We start from the raw sequence: 17,084 nt of genomic DNA, 5'->3' as shown, positions 1-17,084 counted from the left end.
ACATAAAATAGATTTAGTGCCAGGCATGTACACTAGTTTATTTATCCTATTTGAGCTACAATTCTCCCCCGCTTTGCTTAGAGTAGGTTCACATGCGGCACAAACTCCGGTAGTGTGTTTCAGCAGAGGAACCAACTGCCGGCGTTTATCAGCAGTATCCGGTTACGCCTCATACGGTAAACTCCAGCAGTCTGTTCCCTTGCTGGAGCAGACTTCCGGAGTTTGTGCCGCATGTGTGAACCTACCCTTAGCCTGTCTCTTCCATTGAGTTGTATGCAATCTTGTGGAAGGAGCCATCACGCAATAGTTAAAATCATTAACTAGTGCTTCGAATAGTCCAACCACTGCCATGTTTACTATTCTGCAGATTTTACCAAGAAACACTTGATTTGAGTTTGGAAATGTTATAAATGCTTTCACCTTTCACAAGTGGCATGCAGCAAATCCGACCTCATTTTACTGTAAAGTTACATGGTTTTGCAATGCAGTTTAGACCACATGGTTTCTACCAGTAAAAAAGTGCTCAAATTGGTATCTTTAGATTTTTTTAAATTGTTTTTCATTATAGGGGAAGAGATTAGACAATTTTCTGATATACATGTCTTTAACTGAATGCCATGGGTCATATGACAATTGTGAGGGGTCACATGACTGGTGCCATGTTTGCACAAGACCAAATGGTCCTTTTCACGGGGTTAACTGCAGTGATAAGGATAGGTAGGTGAGCAGAATGTCCAATACACATATATTAGAAAATTGTAGGATTTCCTATTATATTAAGAAAAGAATAAGAACGGGAATACCTCTTTAAAAGCAGTAAAAAACTTGGATTTGTAGCGTGAGAATTGGCCATATGGCACAAAGATGGTTTGACTTGAAGCGCCCATACATAGGTCATTATTGTAAGGTCTTATGCAGCAGAGCGGTATGCTGGAGGCTGTACAACAATACACAGTCACTGTGTCTCTGAAATGCAGTTTGGTAGGCACTGCATATGCCGTAGTATAGTTAGCCCTGTTGCCATGCAGCGTTGGGGTCCTGGGTTCAAATCTGATCAAGGACAACATCTGCATGGAGTTTGTATGTTTCTTGTGCTTCAGTTTCCTCCCACACTCCAAAGACATACTGATATGGACCTTAGATTGCGAGCCCCATTGGGGACAGCTTGATGCTAATGTCTGTAAAGTGCTGCAGAATATAGTAGCGCTATATAAGTGCATAAATTAAATAAATGGTGCTACATATGGTACAATATTACCTAGATGTTGTAATGCATCCAGATGACAGTAGCCATGTAATATGCAGACATTAGAGCATACCACAATTTAGTTTTTGTCTTTAAGAATCACTGAAAGAAAAAAAAATTTTTACCTATGAAATCAGGAGGTACCAGAGAGCCCATAGAAGTCTATGGTTGCTGCTTTACAATTCAGTGCAGCTGAAAGGTTTTGTGCATGAAGCTCTGTCTAAAGAAAACAGTTGATCCACAATTGATGGCAATGCTTCTACTGTTCATATCATATATAACTATTTCAAAAGAAAAACAGAGGCGGGATTTTACTAACCTATTTGTGCAAACATTTTTGACCATTTTGCCTTTCTGTGCTTCTGTAGCAGCGGCTTAGTGGGAGTTGCATAGACTAGGGATGAGCGAACTCGAACTGTATAGTTCGGGTTCATACCGAATTTTGGGGTGTCCGTGACACGGACCCGAACCCGGACATTTTCGTAAAAGTCCGGGTTCGGGTTCGGTGTTCGTCGCTTTCTTCGCGCTTTTGTGACGCTTTCTTGGCGCTTTTTGAAAGGCTGCAAAGCAGCCAATCAACAAGCGTCATACTACTTGCCCCAAGAGGCCATCACAGCCATGCCTACTATTGGCATGGCTGTGATTGGCCAGAGCACCATGTGACCCAGCCTCTATTTAAGCTGGAGTCACATAGCGCCGCCCGTCACTCTGCTCTGATTAGCGTAGGGAGAGGTTGCGGCTGCGACAGTAGGGCGAGATTAGGCAGATTAACTCCTCCAAAGGACTTGATTAACTGATCGATCTGCAGCTGTGGATCATTGAGCTGCTGATCCTCAATTGCTCACTGTTTTTAGGCTGCACAGACCGTTTGTCAGTCACATTTTTCTGGGGTGATCGGCGGCCATTTTGTGTCTTGTGGTGCGCCAGCACAAGCTGCGACCAAGTGCATTTAACCCTCAATGGTGTGGTTGTTTTTTGGCTAAAGCCTACATCAGGGTGAAGCTGTCACACCAAGTGCATTTAACCAGCAATAGTCTGTTCATTTTTTGGCCATATACAAAATCAGGGGCAAGCTGCGCCTGTCACCAAGTGCATTTAACCCTCAATGGTGTGGTTGTTTTTTGGCTAAAGCCTACATCAGGGTGAAGCTGTCACACCAAGTGCATTTAACCAGCAATAGTCTGTTCATTTTTTGGCCATATACTAAATCAGGGGCAAGCTGCGCCTGTCACCAAGTGCATTTAACCCTCAATGGTGTGGTTGTTTTTTGGCTAAAGCCTACATCAGGGTGAAGCTGTCACACCAAGTGCATTTAACCAGCAATAGTCTGTTTATTTTTTGGCCATATCCCAGTCTAATTCTGTCACTAAATCCATACCGGTCACCCAGCGCCTAAATACTAGGCCTCAAATTTATATCCAGCTAAATCTGTCCCTAGTGCTGTAGCTGGGCGAGTTATTTAGTGTCCGTTCAAGCACATTTCTTGTTCTGGGTTGAAATACAATTCCCAATTTAGCAATTTCATAATTTAGTGGTTTCTGCTATATCAGAGCTATTTGAAATCTATCCCTAAAAGGGTATATAATATTCAAGGTGCACATTGGGTCATTCAGAATAACTTCACACACACCCGCTACTGTGTATTTCCAAGTCTAATTCTGTCACTAAACCCATACCTGTCACGCAGCGCCTAAATACTAGGCCTCAAATTTATATCCAGCTAAATCTGTCCCTAGTGCTGTAGCTGGGCGAGTTATTTAGTGTCCGTTCAAGCACATTTCTTGTTCTGGGTTGAAATACAATTCCCAATTTAGCAATTTCATAATTTAGTGGTTTCTGCTATATCAGAGCTATTTGAAATCTATCCCTAAAAGGGTATATAATATTCAAGGTGCACATTGGGTCATTCAGAATAACTTCACACACACCCGCTACTGTGTATTTCCAAGTCTAATTCTGGCACTAAACCCATACCTGTCACCCAGCGCCTAAATACTAGGCCTCAAATTTATATCCCGCTAAATCTGTCCTTAGTGCTGTAGCTGGGCGAGTTATTTAGTGTCCGTTCAAGCACATTTCTTGTTCTGGGTTGAAATACAATTCCCAATTTAGCAATTTCATAATTTAGTGGTTTCTGCTATATCAGAGCTATTTGAAATCTATCCCTAAAAGGGTATATAATATTCAAGGTGCACATTGGGTCATTCAGAATAACTTCACACACACCCGCTACTGTGTATTTCCAAGTCTAATTCTGGCACTAAACCCATACCTGTCACCCAGCGCCTAAATACTAGGCCTCAAATTTATATCCCGCTAAATCTGTCCTTAGTGCTGTAGCTGGGCGAGTTATTTAGTGTCCGTTCAAGCACATTTCTTGTTCTGGGTTGAAATACAATTCCCAATTTAGCAATTTCATAATTTAGTGGTTTCTGCTATATCAGAGCTATTTGAAATCTATCCCTAAAAGGGTATATAATATTCAAGGTGCACATTGGGTCATTCAGAATAACTTCACACACACCCGCTACTGTGTATTTCCAAGTCTAATTCTGGCACTAAACCCATACCTGTCACCCAGCGCCTAAATACTAGGCCTCAAATTTATATCCCGCTAAATCTGTCCTTAGTGCTGTAGCTGGGCGAGTTATTTAGTGTCCGTTCAAGCACATTTCTTGTTCTGGGTTGAAATACAATTCCCAATTTAGCAATTTCATAATTTAGTGGTTTCTGCTATATCAGAGCTATTTGAAATCTATCCCTAAAAGGGTATATAATATTCAAGGTGCACATTGGGTCATTCAGAATAACTTCACACACACCCGCTACTGTGTATTTCCAAGTCTAATTCTGGCACTAAACCCATACCTGTCACCCAGCGCCTAAATACTAGGCCTCAAATTTATATCCCGCTAAATCTGTCCTTAGTGCTGTAGCTGGGCGAGTTATTTAGTGTCCGTTCAAGCACATTTCTTGTTCTGGGTTGAAATACAATTCCCAATTTAGCAATTTCATAATTTAGTGGTTTCTGCTATATCAGAGCTATTTGAAATCTATCCCTAAAAGGGTATATAATATTCAAGGTGCACATTGGGTCATTCAGAATAACTTCACACACACCCGCTACTGTGTATTTCCAAGTCTAATTCTGGCACTAAACCCATACCTGTCACCCAGCGCCTAAATACTAGGCCTCAAATTTATATCCCGCTAAATCTGTCCTTAGTGCTGTAGCTGGGCGAGTTATTTAGTGTCCGTTCAAGCACATTTCTTGTTCTGGGTTGAAATACAATTCCCAATTTAGCAATTTCATAATTTAGTGGTTTCTGCTATATCAGAGCTATTTGAAATCTATCCCTAAAAGGGTATATAATATTCAAGGTGCACATTGGGTCATTCAGAATAACTTCACACACACCCGCTACTGTGTATTTCCAAGTCTAATTCTGGCACTAAACCCATACCTGTCACCCAGCGCCTAAATACTAGGCCTCAAATTTATATCCCGCTAAATCTGTCCTTAGTGCTGTAGCTGGGCGAGTTATTTAGTGTCCGTTCAAGCACATTTCTTGTTCTGGGTTGAAATACAATTCCCAATTTAGCAATTTCATAATTTAGTGGTTTCTGCTATATCAGAGCTATTTGAAATCTATCCCTAAAAGGGTATATAATATTCAAGGTGCACATTGGGTCATTCAGAATAACTTCACACACACCCGCTACTGTGTATTTCCAAGTCTAATTCTGGCACTAAACCCATACCTGTCACCCAGCGCCTAAATACTAGGCCTCAAATTTATATCCCGCTAAATCTGTCCTTAGTGCTGTAGCTGGGCGAGTTATTTAGTGTCCGTTCAAGCACATTTCTTGTTCTGGGTTGAAATACAATTCCCAATTTAGCAATTTCATAATTTAGTGGTTTCTGCTATATCAGAGCTATTTGAAATCTATCCCTAAAAGGGTATATAATATTCAAGGTGCACATTGGGTCATTCAGAATAACTTCACACACACCCGCTACTGTGTATTTCCAAGTCTAATTCTGGCACTAAACCCATACCTGTCACCCAGCGCCTAAATACTAGGTCTCAAATTTATATCCCGCTAAATCTGTCCTTAGTGCTGTAGCTGGGCGAGTTATTTAGTGTCCGTTCAAGCACATTTCTTGTTCTGGGTTGAAATACAATTCCCAATTTAGCAATTTCATAATTTAGTGGTTTCTGCTATATCAGAGCTATTTGAAATCTATCCCTAAAAGGGTATATAATATTCAAGGTGCACATTGGGTCATTCAGAATAACTTCACACACACCCGCTACTGTGTATTTCCAAGTCTAATTCTGGCACTAAACCCATACCTGTCACCCAGCGCCTAAATACTAGGTCTCAAATTTATATCCCGCTAAATCTGTCCTTAGTGCTGTAGCTGGGCGAGTTATTTAGTGTCCGTTCAAGCACATTTCTTGTTCTGGGTTGAAATACAATTCCCAATTTAGCAATTTCATAATTTAGTGGTTTCTGCTATATCAGAGCTATTTGAAATCTATCCCTAAAAGGGTATATAATATTCAAGGTGCACATTGGGTCATTCAGAATAACTTCACACACACCCGCTACTGTGTATTTCTAAGTCTAATTCTGTCACTAAACCCATACCTGTCACCCAGCGCCTAAATACTAGGCCTCAAATTTATATCCTGCTAAATCTCTCGTTAACGCTGTCCTGTTGTGGCTGGGAAAGTTATTTAGTGTCCGTCAAAGCACATTTTTTGTTCTGGGTTTAAATACAATTCCCAATTTAACAATTTCATAATTTAGTGGTTTCTGCTATATCAGAGCTATTTGAAATCTATCCCTAAAAGGGTATATAATATTCAAGGTGCACATTGGGTCATTCAGAATAACTTCACACACACCCGCTACTGTGTATTTCCAAGTCTAATTCTGTCACTAAACCCATACCTGTCACCCAGCGCCTAAATACTAGGCCTCAAATTTATATCCTGCTAAATCTCTCGTTAACGCTGTCCTGTTGTGGCTGGGAAAGTTATTTAGTGTCCGTCAAAGCACATTTTTTGTTCTGGGTTGAAATACAATTCCCAATTTAGCAATTTCATAATTTAGTGGTTTCTGCTATATCAGAGCTATTTGAAATCTATCCCTAAAAGGGTATATAATATTCAAGGTGCACATAGGGTCATTCAGAATAACTTCACACACACGCTTCTGTGCATTTCCAAGTCTAATTCTGTCACTAAATCCATACCGGTCACCCAGCGCCTAAATACTAGGCCTCAAATTTATATCCAGCTAAATCTGTCCCTAGTGCTGTAGCTGGGCGAGTTATTTAGTGTCCGTTCAAGCACATTTCTTGTTCTGGGTTGAAATACAATTCCCAATTTAGCAATTTCATAATTTAGTGGTTTCTGCTATATCAGAGCTATTTGAAATCTAACCCTAAAAGGGTATTTAATATTCAAGGTGCACATAGGGTCATTCAGAATAACTTCACACACACGCTTCTGTGCATTTCCAAGTCTAATTCTGTCACTAAATCCATACCGGTCACCCAGCGCCTAAATACTAGGCCTCAAATTTATATCCAGCTAAATCTGTCCCTAGTGCTGTAGCTGGGCGAGTTATTTAGTGTCCGTTCAAGCACATTTCTTGTTCTGGGTTGAAATACAATTCCCAATTTAGCAATTTCATAATTTAGTGGTTTCTGCTATATCAGAGCTATTTGAAATCTATCCCTAAAAGGGTATATAATATTCAAGGTGCACATAGGGTCATTCAGAATAACTTCACACACCCGCTACTGTGCATTTCCAAATCTAATTCTGTCACTAAACCCATACCTGTCACCCAGCGCCTAAATACTAGGCCTCAAATTTATATCCCGCTAAATCTCTCGTTACCGCTGTCCTGTTGTGGCTGGGAAAGTTATTTAGTGTCCGTCAAAGCACATTTTTTGTTCTGGGTTGAAATTCAATTCCCAATTTAGCAATTTCATAATTTAGTCGTTTCTGCTATATCAGAGCTATTTGAAATCTATCCCTAAAAGGGTAGATCATATTGAAGGTGCACATAGGGTCATTCAGAATAACTTCACACACACGCTTCTGTGCATTTCCAAGTCTAATTCTGTCACTAAATCCATACCGGTCACCCAGCGCCTAAATACTAGGCCTCAAATTTATATCCCGCTGAATTTGAATACAATACATTGGGCCAAATAATATATTTGTTGTTGTGGTGAACCATAACAATGAGAAAAACATCTAGTAAGGGACGCGGACGTGGACATGGTCGTGGTGGTGTTAGTGGACCCTCTGGTGCTGGGAGAGGACGTGGCCGTTCTGCCACATCCACACGTCCTAGTGTACCAACTACCTCAGGTCCCAGTAGCCGCCAGAATTTACAGCGATATATGGTGGGGCCCAATGCCGTTCTAAGGATGGTAAGGCCTGAGCAGGTACAGGCATTAGTCAATTGGGTGGCCGACAGTGGATCCAGCACGTTCACATTATCTCCCACCCAGTCTTCTGCAGAAAGCGCACAGATGGCGCCTGAAAACCAACCCCATCAGTCTGTCACATCACCCCCATGCATACCAGGGAAACTGTCTCAGCCTCAAGTTATGCAGCAGTCTCTTATGCTGTTTGAAGACTCCGCTGGCAGGGTTTCCCAAGGGCATCCACCTAGCCCTTCCCCAGCGGTGAAAGACATAGAATGCACTGACGCACAACCACTTATGTTTCCTGATGATGAGGACATGGGAATACCACCTCAGCATGTCTCTGATGATGACGAAACACAGGTGCCAACTGCTGCGTCTTTCTGCAGTGTGCAGACTGAACAGGAGGTCAGGGATCAAGACTGGGTGGAAGACGATGCAGGGGACGATGAGGTCCTAGACCCCACATGGAATGAAGGTCGTGCCACTGACTTTCACAGTTCGGAGGAAGAGGCAGTGGTGAGACCGAGCCAACAGCGTAGCAAAAGAGGGAGCAGTGGGCAAAAGCAGAACACCCGCCGCCAAGAGACTCCGCCTGCTACTGACCGCCGCCATCTGGGACCGAGCACCCCAAAGGCAGCTTCAAGGAGTTCCCTGGCATGGCACTTCTTCAAACAATGTGCTGACGACAAGACCCGAGTGGTTTGCACGCTGTGCCATCAGAGCCTGAAGCGAGGCATTAACGTTCTGAACCTGAGCACAACCTGCATGACCAGGCACCTGCATGCAAAGCATGAACTGCAGTGGAGTAAACACCTTAAAACCAAGGAAGTCACTCAGGCTCCCCCTGCTACCTCTTCTGCTGCTGCCGCCTCGGCCTATTCTGCTGCTGCCGCCTCGGCCTCTTCCTCCGCCTCTGGAGGAACGTTGGCACCTGCCGCCCAGCAAACAGGGGATGTACCACCAACACCACCACCACCACCTCCGTCACCAAGCGTCTCAACCATGTCACACGCCAGCGTTCAGCTCTCCATCTCACAAACATTTGATAGAAAGCGTAAATTCCCACCTAGCCACCCTCGATCCCTGGCCCTGAATGCCAGCATTTCTAAACTACTGGCCTATGAAATGCTGTCATTTAGGCTGGTGGACACAGACAGCTTCAAACAGCTCATGTCGCTTGCTGTCCCACAGTATGTTGTTCCCAGCCGGCACTACTTCTCCAAGAGAGCCGTGCCTTCCCTGCACAACCAAGTATCCGATAAAATCAAGTGTGCACTGCGCAACGCCATCTGTGGCAAGGTCCACCTAACCACAGATACGTGGACCAGTAAGCACGGCCAGGGACGCTATATCTCCCTAACTGCACACTGGGTAAATGTAGTGGCAGCTGGGCCCCAGGCGGAGAGCTGTTTGGCGCACGTCCTTCCGCCGCCAAGGATCGCAGGGCAACATTCTTTGCCTCCTGTTGCCACCTCCTCCTTCTCGGCTTCCTCCTCCTCTTCTTCCACCTGCTCATCCAGTCAGCCACACACCTTCACCACCAACTTCAGCACAGCCCGGGGTAAACGTCAGCAGGCCATTCTGAAACTCATATGTTTGGGGGACAGGCCCCACACCGCACAGGAGTTGTGGCGGGGTATAGAACAACAGACCGACGAGTGGTTGCTGCCGGTGAGCCTCAAGCCCGGCCTGGTGGTGTGTGATAATGGGCGAAATCTCGTTGCAGCTCTGGGACTAGCCAATTTGACGCACATCCCTTGCTTGGCGCATGTGCTGAATTTGGTGGTGCAGAAGTTCATTCACAACTACCCCGACATGTCAGAGCTGCTGCATAAAGTGCGGGCCGTCTGTTCGCGCTTCCGGCGTTCACATCCTGCTGCTGCTCGCCTGTCTGCGCTACAGCGTAACTTCGGCCTTCCCGCTCACCGCCTCATATGCGACGTGCCCACCAGGTGGAACTCCACCTTGCACATGCTGGACAGACTGTGCGAGCAGCAGCAGGCCATAGTGGAGTTTCAGCTGCAGCACGCACGGGTCAGTCGCACTACAGAACAGCACCACTTCACCACCAATGACTGGGCCTCCATGCGAGACCTGTGTGCCCTGTTGCGCTGTTTCGAGTACTCCACCAACATGGCCAGTGGCGATGACACCGTTATCAGCGTTACAATACCACTTCTATGTCTCCTTGAGAAAACACTTAGGGCGATGATGGAAGAGGAGGTGGCCCAGGAGGAGGAGGAGGAGGAGGAGGAAGAGGGGTCATTTTTAGCACTTTCAGGCCAGTCTCTTCGAAGTGACTCAGAGGGAGGTTTTTGGCAACAGCAGAGGCCAGGTACAAATGTGGCCAGCCAGGGCCCACTACTGGAGGACGAGGAGGACGAGGATGAGGAGGAGGTGGAGGAGGATGAGGATGAAGCATGGTCACAGCGGGGTGGCACCCAACGCAGCTCGGGTCCATCACTGGTGCGTGGCTGGGGGGAAAGGCAGGACGATGACGATACGCCTCCCACAGAGGACAGCTTGTCCTTATCCCTGGGCAGCCTGGCACACATGAGCGACTACATGCTGCAGTGCCTGCGCAACGACAGCAGAGTTGCCCACATTTTAACCTGTGCGGACTACTGGGTTGCCACCCTGCTGGATCCACGCTACAAAGACAATGTGCCCACCTTACTTCCTGCACTGGAGCGTGATAGGAAGATGCGCGAGTACAAGCGCACGTTGGTAGACGCGCTACTGAGAGCATTCCCAAATGTCACAGGGGAACAAGTGGAAGCCCAAGGCCAAGGCAGAGGAGGAGCAAGAGGTCGCCAAGGCAGCTGTGTCACGGCCAGCTCCTCTGAGGGCAGGGTTAGCATGGCAGAGATGTGGAAAACTTTTGTCAACACGCCACAGCTAACTGCACCACCACCTGATACGCAACGTGTTAGCAGGAGGCAACATTTCACTAACATGGTGGAACAGTACGTGTGCACACCCCTCCACGTACTGACTGATGGTTCGGCCCCATTCAACTTCTGGGTCTCTAAATTGTCCACGTGGCCAGAGCTAGCCTTTTATGCCTTGGAGGTGCTGGCCTGCCCGGCATCCAGCGTTTTGTCTGAACGTGTATTCAGCACGGCAGGGGGCGTCATTACAGACAAACGCAGCCGCCTGTCTACAGCCAATGTGGACAAGCTGACGTTCATAAAAATGAACCAGGCATGGATCCCACAGGACCTGTCCGTCCCTTGTCCAGATTAGACATTAACTACCTCCCCATAACCATATATTATTGGACTCCAGGGCACTTCCTCATTCAATCCTATTTTTATTTTCATTTTACCATTATATTGCGATGCTACCCAAAGTTGAATGAACCTCTCCTCTGCCTGTGTGCTAGGCCTAAATATATGCCAATGGACTGTTGCAGTGGTGGCTGACATGAAGCCTGATTCTCTGCTATGACATGCAGACTAATTCTCTGCTGACATGAAGCCAGATTGTCTGTTACGGGACCTCCCTCCTCTGCCTGGGTGCTGGGCCTAAATTTATGACAATGGACTGTTGCAGTGGTGGCTGACGTGAAGCCTCATTCTCTGCTATGACATGCAGACTGATTCTCTGCTGACATGAAGCCAGATTGTCTGTTACGGGACCTCTCTCCTCTGCCTGTGTGCTAGGCCTAAATATATGCCAATGGACTGTTGCAGTGGTGGCTGACGTGAAGCCTGATTCTCTGCTATGACATGCAGACTGATTCTCTGCTGACATGAAGCCAGATCCTCTGTTACGGGACCTCTCTCCTCTGCCTGTGTGTGTGCTGGGCCTAAATATATGCCAATGGACTGTTGCAGTGGTGGCTGACGTGAAGCCTCATTCTCTGCTATGACATGCAGACTAATTCTCTGCTGACATGAAGACAGATTCTCTGTTACGGGACCTCCCTCCTCTGCCTGGGTGCTGGGCCTAAATATATGCCAATGGACTGTTGCAGTGGTGGGTGACGTGAAGCCTCATTCTCTGCTATGACATGCAGACTAATTCTCTGCTGACATGAAGCCAGATTGTCTGTTACGGGACCTCTCTCCTCTGCCTGTGTGTGTGCTGGGCCTAAATATATGCCAATGGACTGTTGCAGTGGTGGCTGACGTGAAGCCTCATTCTCTGCTATGACATGCAGACTAATTCTCTGCTGACATGAAGACAGATTCTCTGTTACGGGACCTCTCTCCTCTGCCTGTGTGTGTGCTGGGCCTAAATATATGCCAATGGACTGTTGCAGTGGTGGCTGACGTGAAGCCTCATTCTCTGCTATGACATGCAGACTAATTCTCTGCTGACATGAAGACAGATTCTCTGTTACGGGACCTCCCTCCTCTGCCTGGGTGCTGGGCCTAAATATATGCCAATGGACTGTTGCAGTGGTGGGTGACGTGAAGCCTGATTCTCTGCTATGACATGCAGACTAATTCTCTGCTGACATGAAGACAGATTCTCTGTTACGGGACCTCTCTCCTCTGCCTGTGTGTGTGCTGGGCCTAAATATATGCCAATGGACTGTTGCAGTGGTGGCTGACGTGAAGCCTCATTCTCTGCTATGACATGCAGACTAATTCTCTGCTGACATGAAGACAGATTCTCTGTTACGGGACCTCCCTCCTCTGCCTGGGTGCTGGGCCTAAATATATGCCAATGGACTGTTGCAGTGGTGGCTGACGTGAAGCCTCATTCTCTGCTATGACATGCAGACTGATTCTCTGCTGACATGAAGCCAGATCGTCTGTTACGGGACCTCTCTGCTCTGCCTGTGTGCTAGGCCTAAATATATGCCAATGGACTGTTGCAGTGGTGGGTGACGTGAAGCCTCATTCTCTGCTATGACATGCAGACTGATTCTCTGCTGTCATGAAGCCAGATTGTCTGTTACGGGACCTCTCTGCTCTGCCTGTGTGCTAGGCCTAAATATATGCCAATGGACTGTTGCAGTGGTGGGTGACGTGAAGCCTCATTCTCTGCTATGACATGCAGACTGATTCTCTGCTGTCATGAAGCCAGATTGTCTGTTACGGGACCTCTCTGCTCTGCCTGTGTGCTAGGCCTAAATATATGCCAATGGACTGTTGCAGTGGTGGGTGACGTGAAGCCTCATTCTCTGCTATGACATGCAGACTGATTCTCTGCTGACATGAAGCCAGATTGTCTGTTACGGGACCTCTCTCCTCTGCCTGTGTGCTAGGCCTAAATATATGCCAATGGACTGTTGCAGTGGTGGCTGACGTGAAGCCTCATTCTCTGCTATGACATGCAGACTAATTCTCTGCTGACATGAAGCCAGATTGTCTGTTACGGGACCTCTCTCCTCTGCCTGGGTGCTGGGCCTAAATTTATGACAATGGACTGTTGCAGTGGTGGCTGACGTGAAGCCTGATTCTCTGCTATGACATGCAGACTGATTCTCTGCTGACATGAAGCCAGATCCTCTGTTACGGGACCTCTCTCCTCTGCCTGTGTGTGTGCTGGGCCTAAATATATGCCAATGGACTGTTGCAGTGGTGGCTGACGTGAAGCCTCATTCTCTGCTATGACATGCAGACTGATTCTCTGCTGACATGAAGCCAGATTCTCTGTTACGGGACCTCTCTCCTCTGCCTGTGTGTGTGCTGGGCCTAAATATATGCCAATGGACTGTTGCAGTGGTGGCTGACGTGAAGCCTCATTCTCTGCTATGACATGCAGACTAATTCTCTGCTGACATGAAGACAGATTCTCTGTTACGGGACCTCCCTCCTCTGCCTGGGTGCTGGGCCTAAATATATGCCAATGGACTGTTGCAGTGGTGGCTGACGTGAAGCCTCATTCTCTGCTATGACATGCAGACTAATTCTCTGCTGACATGAAGACAGATTCTCTGTTACGGGACCTCTCTCCTCTGCCTGGGTGCCGGGGCCTAAATATCTGAGAATGGACTGTTCCAATGGTGGGTGACGGGAAGCCAGATTCTCTGCTATGGAACCTCTCTCCAATTGATTTTGGTTAATTTTTATTTATTTAATTTTTAATTTAATTCATTTCCCTATCCACATTTGTTTGCAGGGGATTTACCTACATGTTGCTGCCTTTTGCAGCCCTCTAGCTCTTTCCTGGGCTGTTTTACAGCCTTTTTAGTGCCGAAAAGTTCGGGTCCCCATTGACTTCAATGGGGTTCGGGTTCGGGACGAAGTTCGGATCGGGTTCGGATCCCGAACCCGAACATTTCCGGGATGTTCGGCCGAACTTCTCGAACCCGAACATCCAGGTGTTCGCTCAACTCTAGCATAGACTCCAGCAGACCAACCGATTTACCATAAAATGCCAGTAATTGGTGTATACTATAGCGCTATAACCTGTGCCTACACCTGCACAACCCAAAAATGCACCAAATTTAATTTGGCATATTTTACTCTAACGCAGTTTGGATTAAGTCAAGAGTTTGAAAAGCTGGTCTCCTCCCAAAGTCTCACATTTTTTGAATTTTTTTTTGTTAAATGAGAAGTTTCTCAGATATGCTTAGGATATTGCATTTGAAAATCAGTCATATTGCACTTAAAGTGCAAAAAGGGGTATTTTAACTCAATATTGAAAGAATCCAATTTTTTGGCAGTACTGTACTATTGGAAATTAAATACAAGATGTCCTTCTGTAGCAAACATCACAGAGAGATAAAACTCCTATATCGATAGGTAATCCAATGTCAATTTACTGCTACTGCGAGAGTATCTAGTAAAGCAGTAGATTCTAAAATTAGGATAACAGCATGACAGCTCTATTGTTCTCCTGATAGTCCTAGATAAAGATGCCCACAGAAAAGTGCTGCACTTATCAGTGCAATATGTGATGATATAATATGACTCACTCACCCCCTTCCCTGGTCATTGTGATGGTCTGAAAGGTAAAGTCAAGCGAGGCTGCATGCTGTGCAAAAAAAACAAACAGGTGAAATTAAAGCCAAGACTTTTAGCATGAACAGAGTCGCTTCAAAAATGTAAATCCAGAAAACCATCCACATGTTTTTTGTAAAAATTATAGTCCAAGAAATCCCTTTAAATTCTGCATTGGTCAGCATAGAAAAGTACCACTGTAATAGCTAAGACATAAACTTGAATATTTTACATTTTTTTCAGGTTCAGGTTCATAAAACCAAATCCGATCCGGAGTACACAGAAATCTCTGTTATTCAACACACGGAGTGTGAGTGCAGGTAAATATATGATGTGCATAAATCTGGACTGTCCTTCACAAGCTCTGTAGGTGCCAGACTGTTACTAAGAAAATGGTGATACATGTGCCAGCCCATACCTGTGTATGTACAGTACAGACCAAAAGTTTGGACACACCTTCTCATTCAAAGAGTTTTCTTTATTTTTATGACTATGAAAATTGTAGATTCACACTGAAGGCATCAAAACTATGAATTAACACATGTGGAATTATATACATAACAAACATGTGTGAAACAACTGAAAATATGTCATATTCTAGGTTCTTCAAAGTAGCCACCTTTTGCTTTGATTACTGCTTTCCACACTCTTGGCATTCTCTTCATGAGCTTCAAGAGGTAGTCCCCTGAAATGGTTTTCACTTCACAGGTGTGCCCTGTAAGGTTTAATAAGTGGGATTTCTTGCCTTATAGATGGGGTTGGGACCATCAGTGGCGTTGAGGAGAAGTCAGGTGGATACACAGCTGATAGTCCTACTGAATAGACTGTTAGAATATGGATTATGGCAAGAAAAAAGCAGCTAAGTAAAGAAAAACGAGTGGCAATCATTACTTTAAGAAATTAAGGTCAGTCAGTCAGCCGAAACATTGGGAAAACTTTGAAAGTAAGGGCTATTTGACCATGAAGGAGAGTGATGGGGTGCTGCGCCAGATGACCTGGCCTCCACAGTCACCGGACCTGAGCCCAATCGAGATGGTTTGGGGTGAGCTGGACCGCAGAGTGAAGGCAAAAGGGCCAACAAGTGCTAAGCATCTCTGGAAACTCCAAGACTGTTGGAAGACCATTTCAGGTGACTACCTCTTGAAGCTCATCAAGAGAATGCCAAGCGTGTGCAAAGCAGTAATCAAAGCAAAAGGTGGCTACTTTGAAGAACCTAGAATATGACAGATTCTCAGTTGTTTCACACTTGTTTGTTATGTATATAATTCCACATGTGTTAATTCATAGTTTTGATGCCTTCATAGTCATGAAAATAAAGAAAACTCTTTGAATGAGAAGGTGTGTCCAAACTTTTGGTCTGTACTGTACATGTATGAAGTGCATGTAGTGTGCAGGAAAATGGTTTTGAGGATTAAAGGGAATGTCTCATCAGAAAATGACGTGCTGTTTAAATCACTTTTTTTATGCTTAACATATTTTTAATAATTTTGATGTTATTTTTAATTTTCCATGTCACTTTTTATATTTAAACTAAAACCAAAAATCCCTCCGTTTTTACACTGGCGACTAGGTCTAAAGCATGTAAAGCCGACTGAGCAAGCGATTGTCAATTCTCCCTGTCCCCTGGCACAGGTTGCACTTTGGTGCACAAGTCTATTTTATGTGTATGTTATTTTATGTGTATGTTTTGATCTGTTGTTTTATTTGTCTTTATTGCATCTTTTTTGGTCATTTTGGTGTGTAATATACCTTAGTGGTGGTTGCGTATAATGGCAACTGTCCCATGTGCTATGTTTTAAATGTTTGTTCCATGGTTGGAAGTCAATATATTTTAAAAAAAGATTGTAATTTTGTAATTTTTGGTGTGCTCACATCAGTTGCCTACTGCTTTTTCTTTCTGTCTCTATTAGCTAGCGGAGGAGACTGTTGCTATTACATGCATCGATCTCCTCTGTAGAGATGGCCTTGCGGTTTGCCTGGCAGTCGTTTCTCTGCGAACTTTGCGCGTTCGCGATTCGCCGAACATGCGAACATATGAAGATGTCCGCCGGTGCCATATTCTTTTGCATTGCGCCGAACTTTAACCCATGACACACATCAGGTGGGAGAGGACAGCCAATTGAGACATTTCAGAAAATAGACACACCCCCACCTTATAACAGAACCCGATCTGGCAGCCATTTTAAATTCTGTGTTTTGATAAGATAAAATGCCTTTGTTGTCTCTGTACAATACAATTAATACAATGTACAACACAGTGAAATGTTGTTTGGAGCAATCCTAGATGCCATGGACAGAGGAACAAGAACTTATATTTAAATTAAAGTATTACAATAGAAAAAAAGAAACACATTGAACTAAAAAGCATGTTCCCAGTTCACAGCATATATATAGCAAGAGCAAAGGAGGACGTGCTTATGAATATATACACAAACTGATTCAGACACCACTGAGCAGACCAAAAACTAGAGGAATC

At 44.7% G+C, this 17,084-nt stretch overlaps 1 protein-coding gene across 3 annotated transcripts in view; it reads left to right on the top strand.

Moving 5' to 3' along the window:
• The window catches only part of LOC122920535 (snake venom vascular endothelial growth factor toxin ICPP-like), an 88,360-nt gene that overhangs the window by 31,418 nt on the left and 39,858 nt on the right, over positions 1–17,084 (top strand). For all 3 annotated transcript variants that reach the window (XM_044270116.1, XM_044270114.1, XM_044270115.1), the window contains exon 5: positions 14,852–14,928. In XM_044270116.1, the coding sequence (XP_044126051.1) occupies positions 14,852–14,928 (77 nt within the window). The remainder of the gene's footprint in view (positions 1–14,851; positions 14,929–17,084) is intronic.

Source organism: Bufo gargarizans, chromosome 10 (genome assembly GCF_014858855.1).
Source record: "Bufo gargarizans isolate SCDJY-AF-19 chromosome 10, ASM1485885v1, whole genome shotgun sequence".
NCBI classification, from domain to species: Eukaryota; Metazoa; Chordata; class Amphibia; order Anura; family Bufonidae; genus Bufo; species Bufo gargarizans.
The sequence above is the reverse complement of the archived record's forward strand: the minus strand, read 5'-3'. Positions and strand labels throughout refer to the sequence as shown.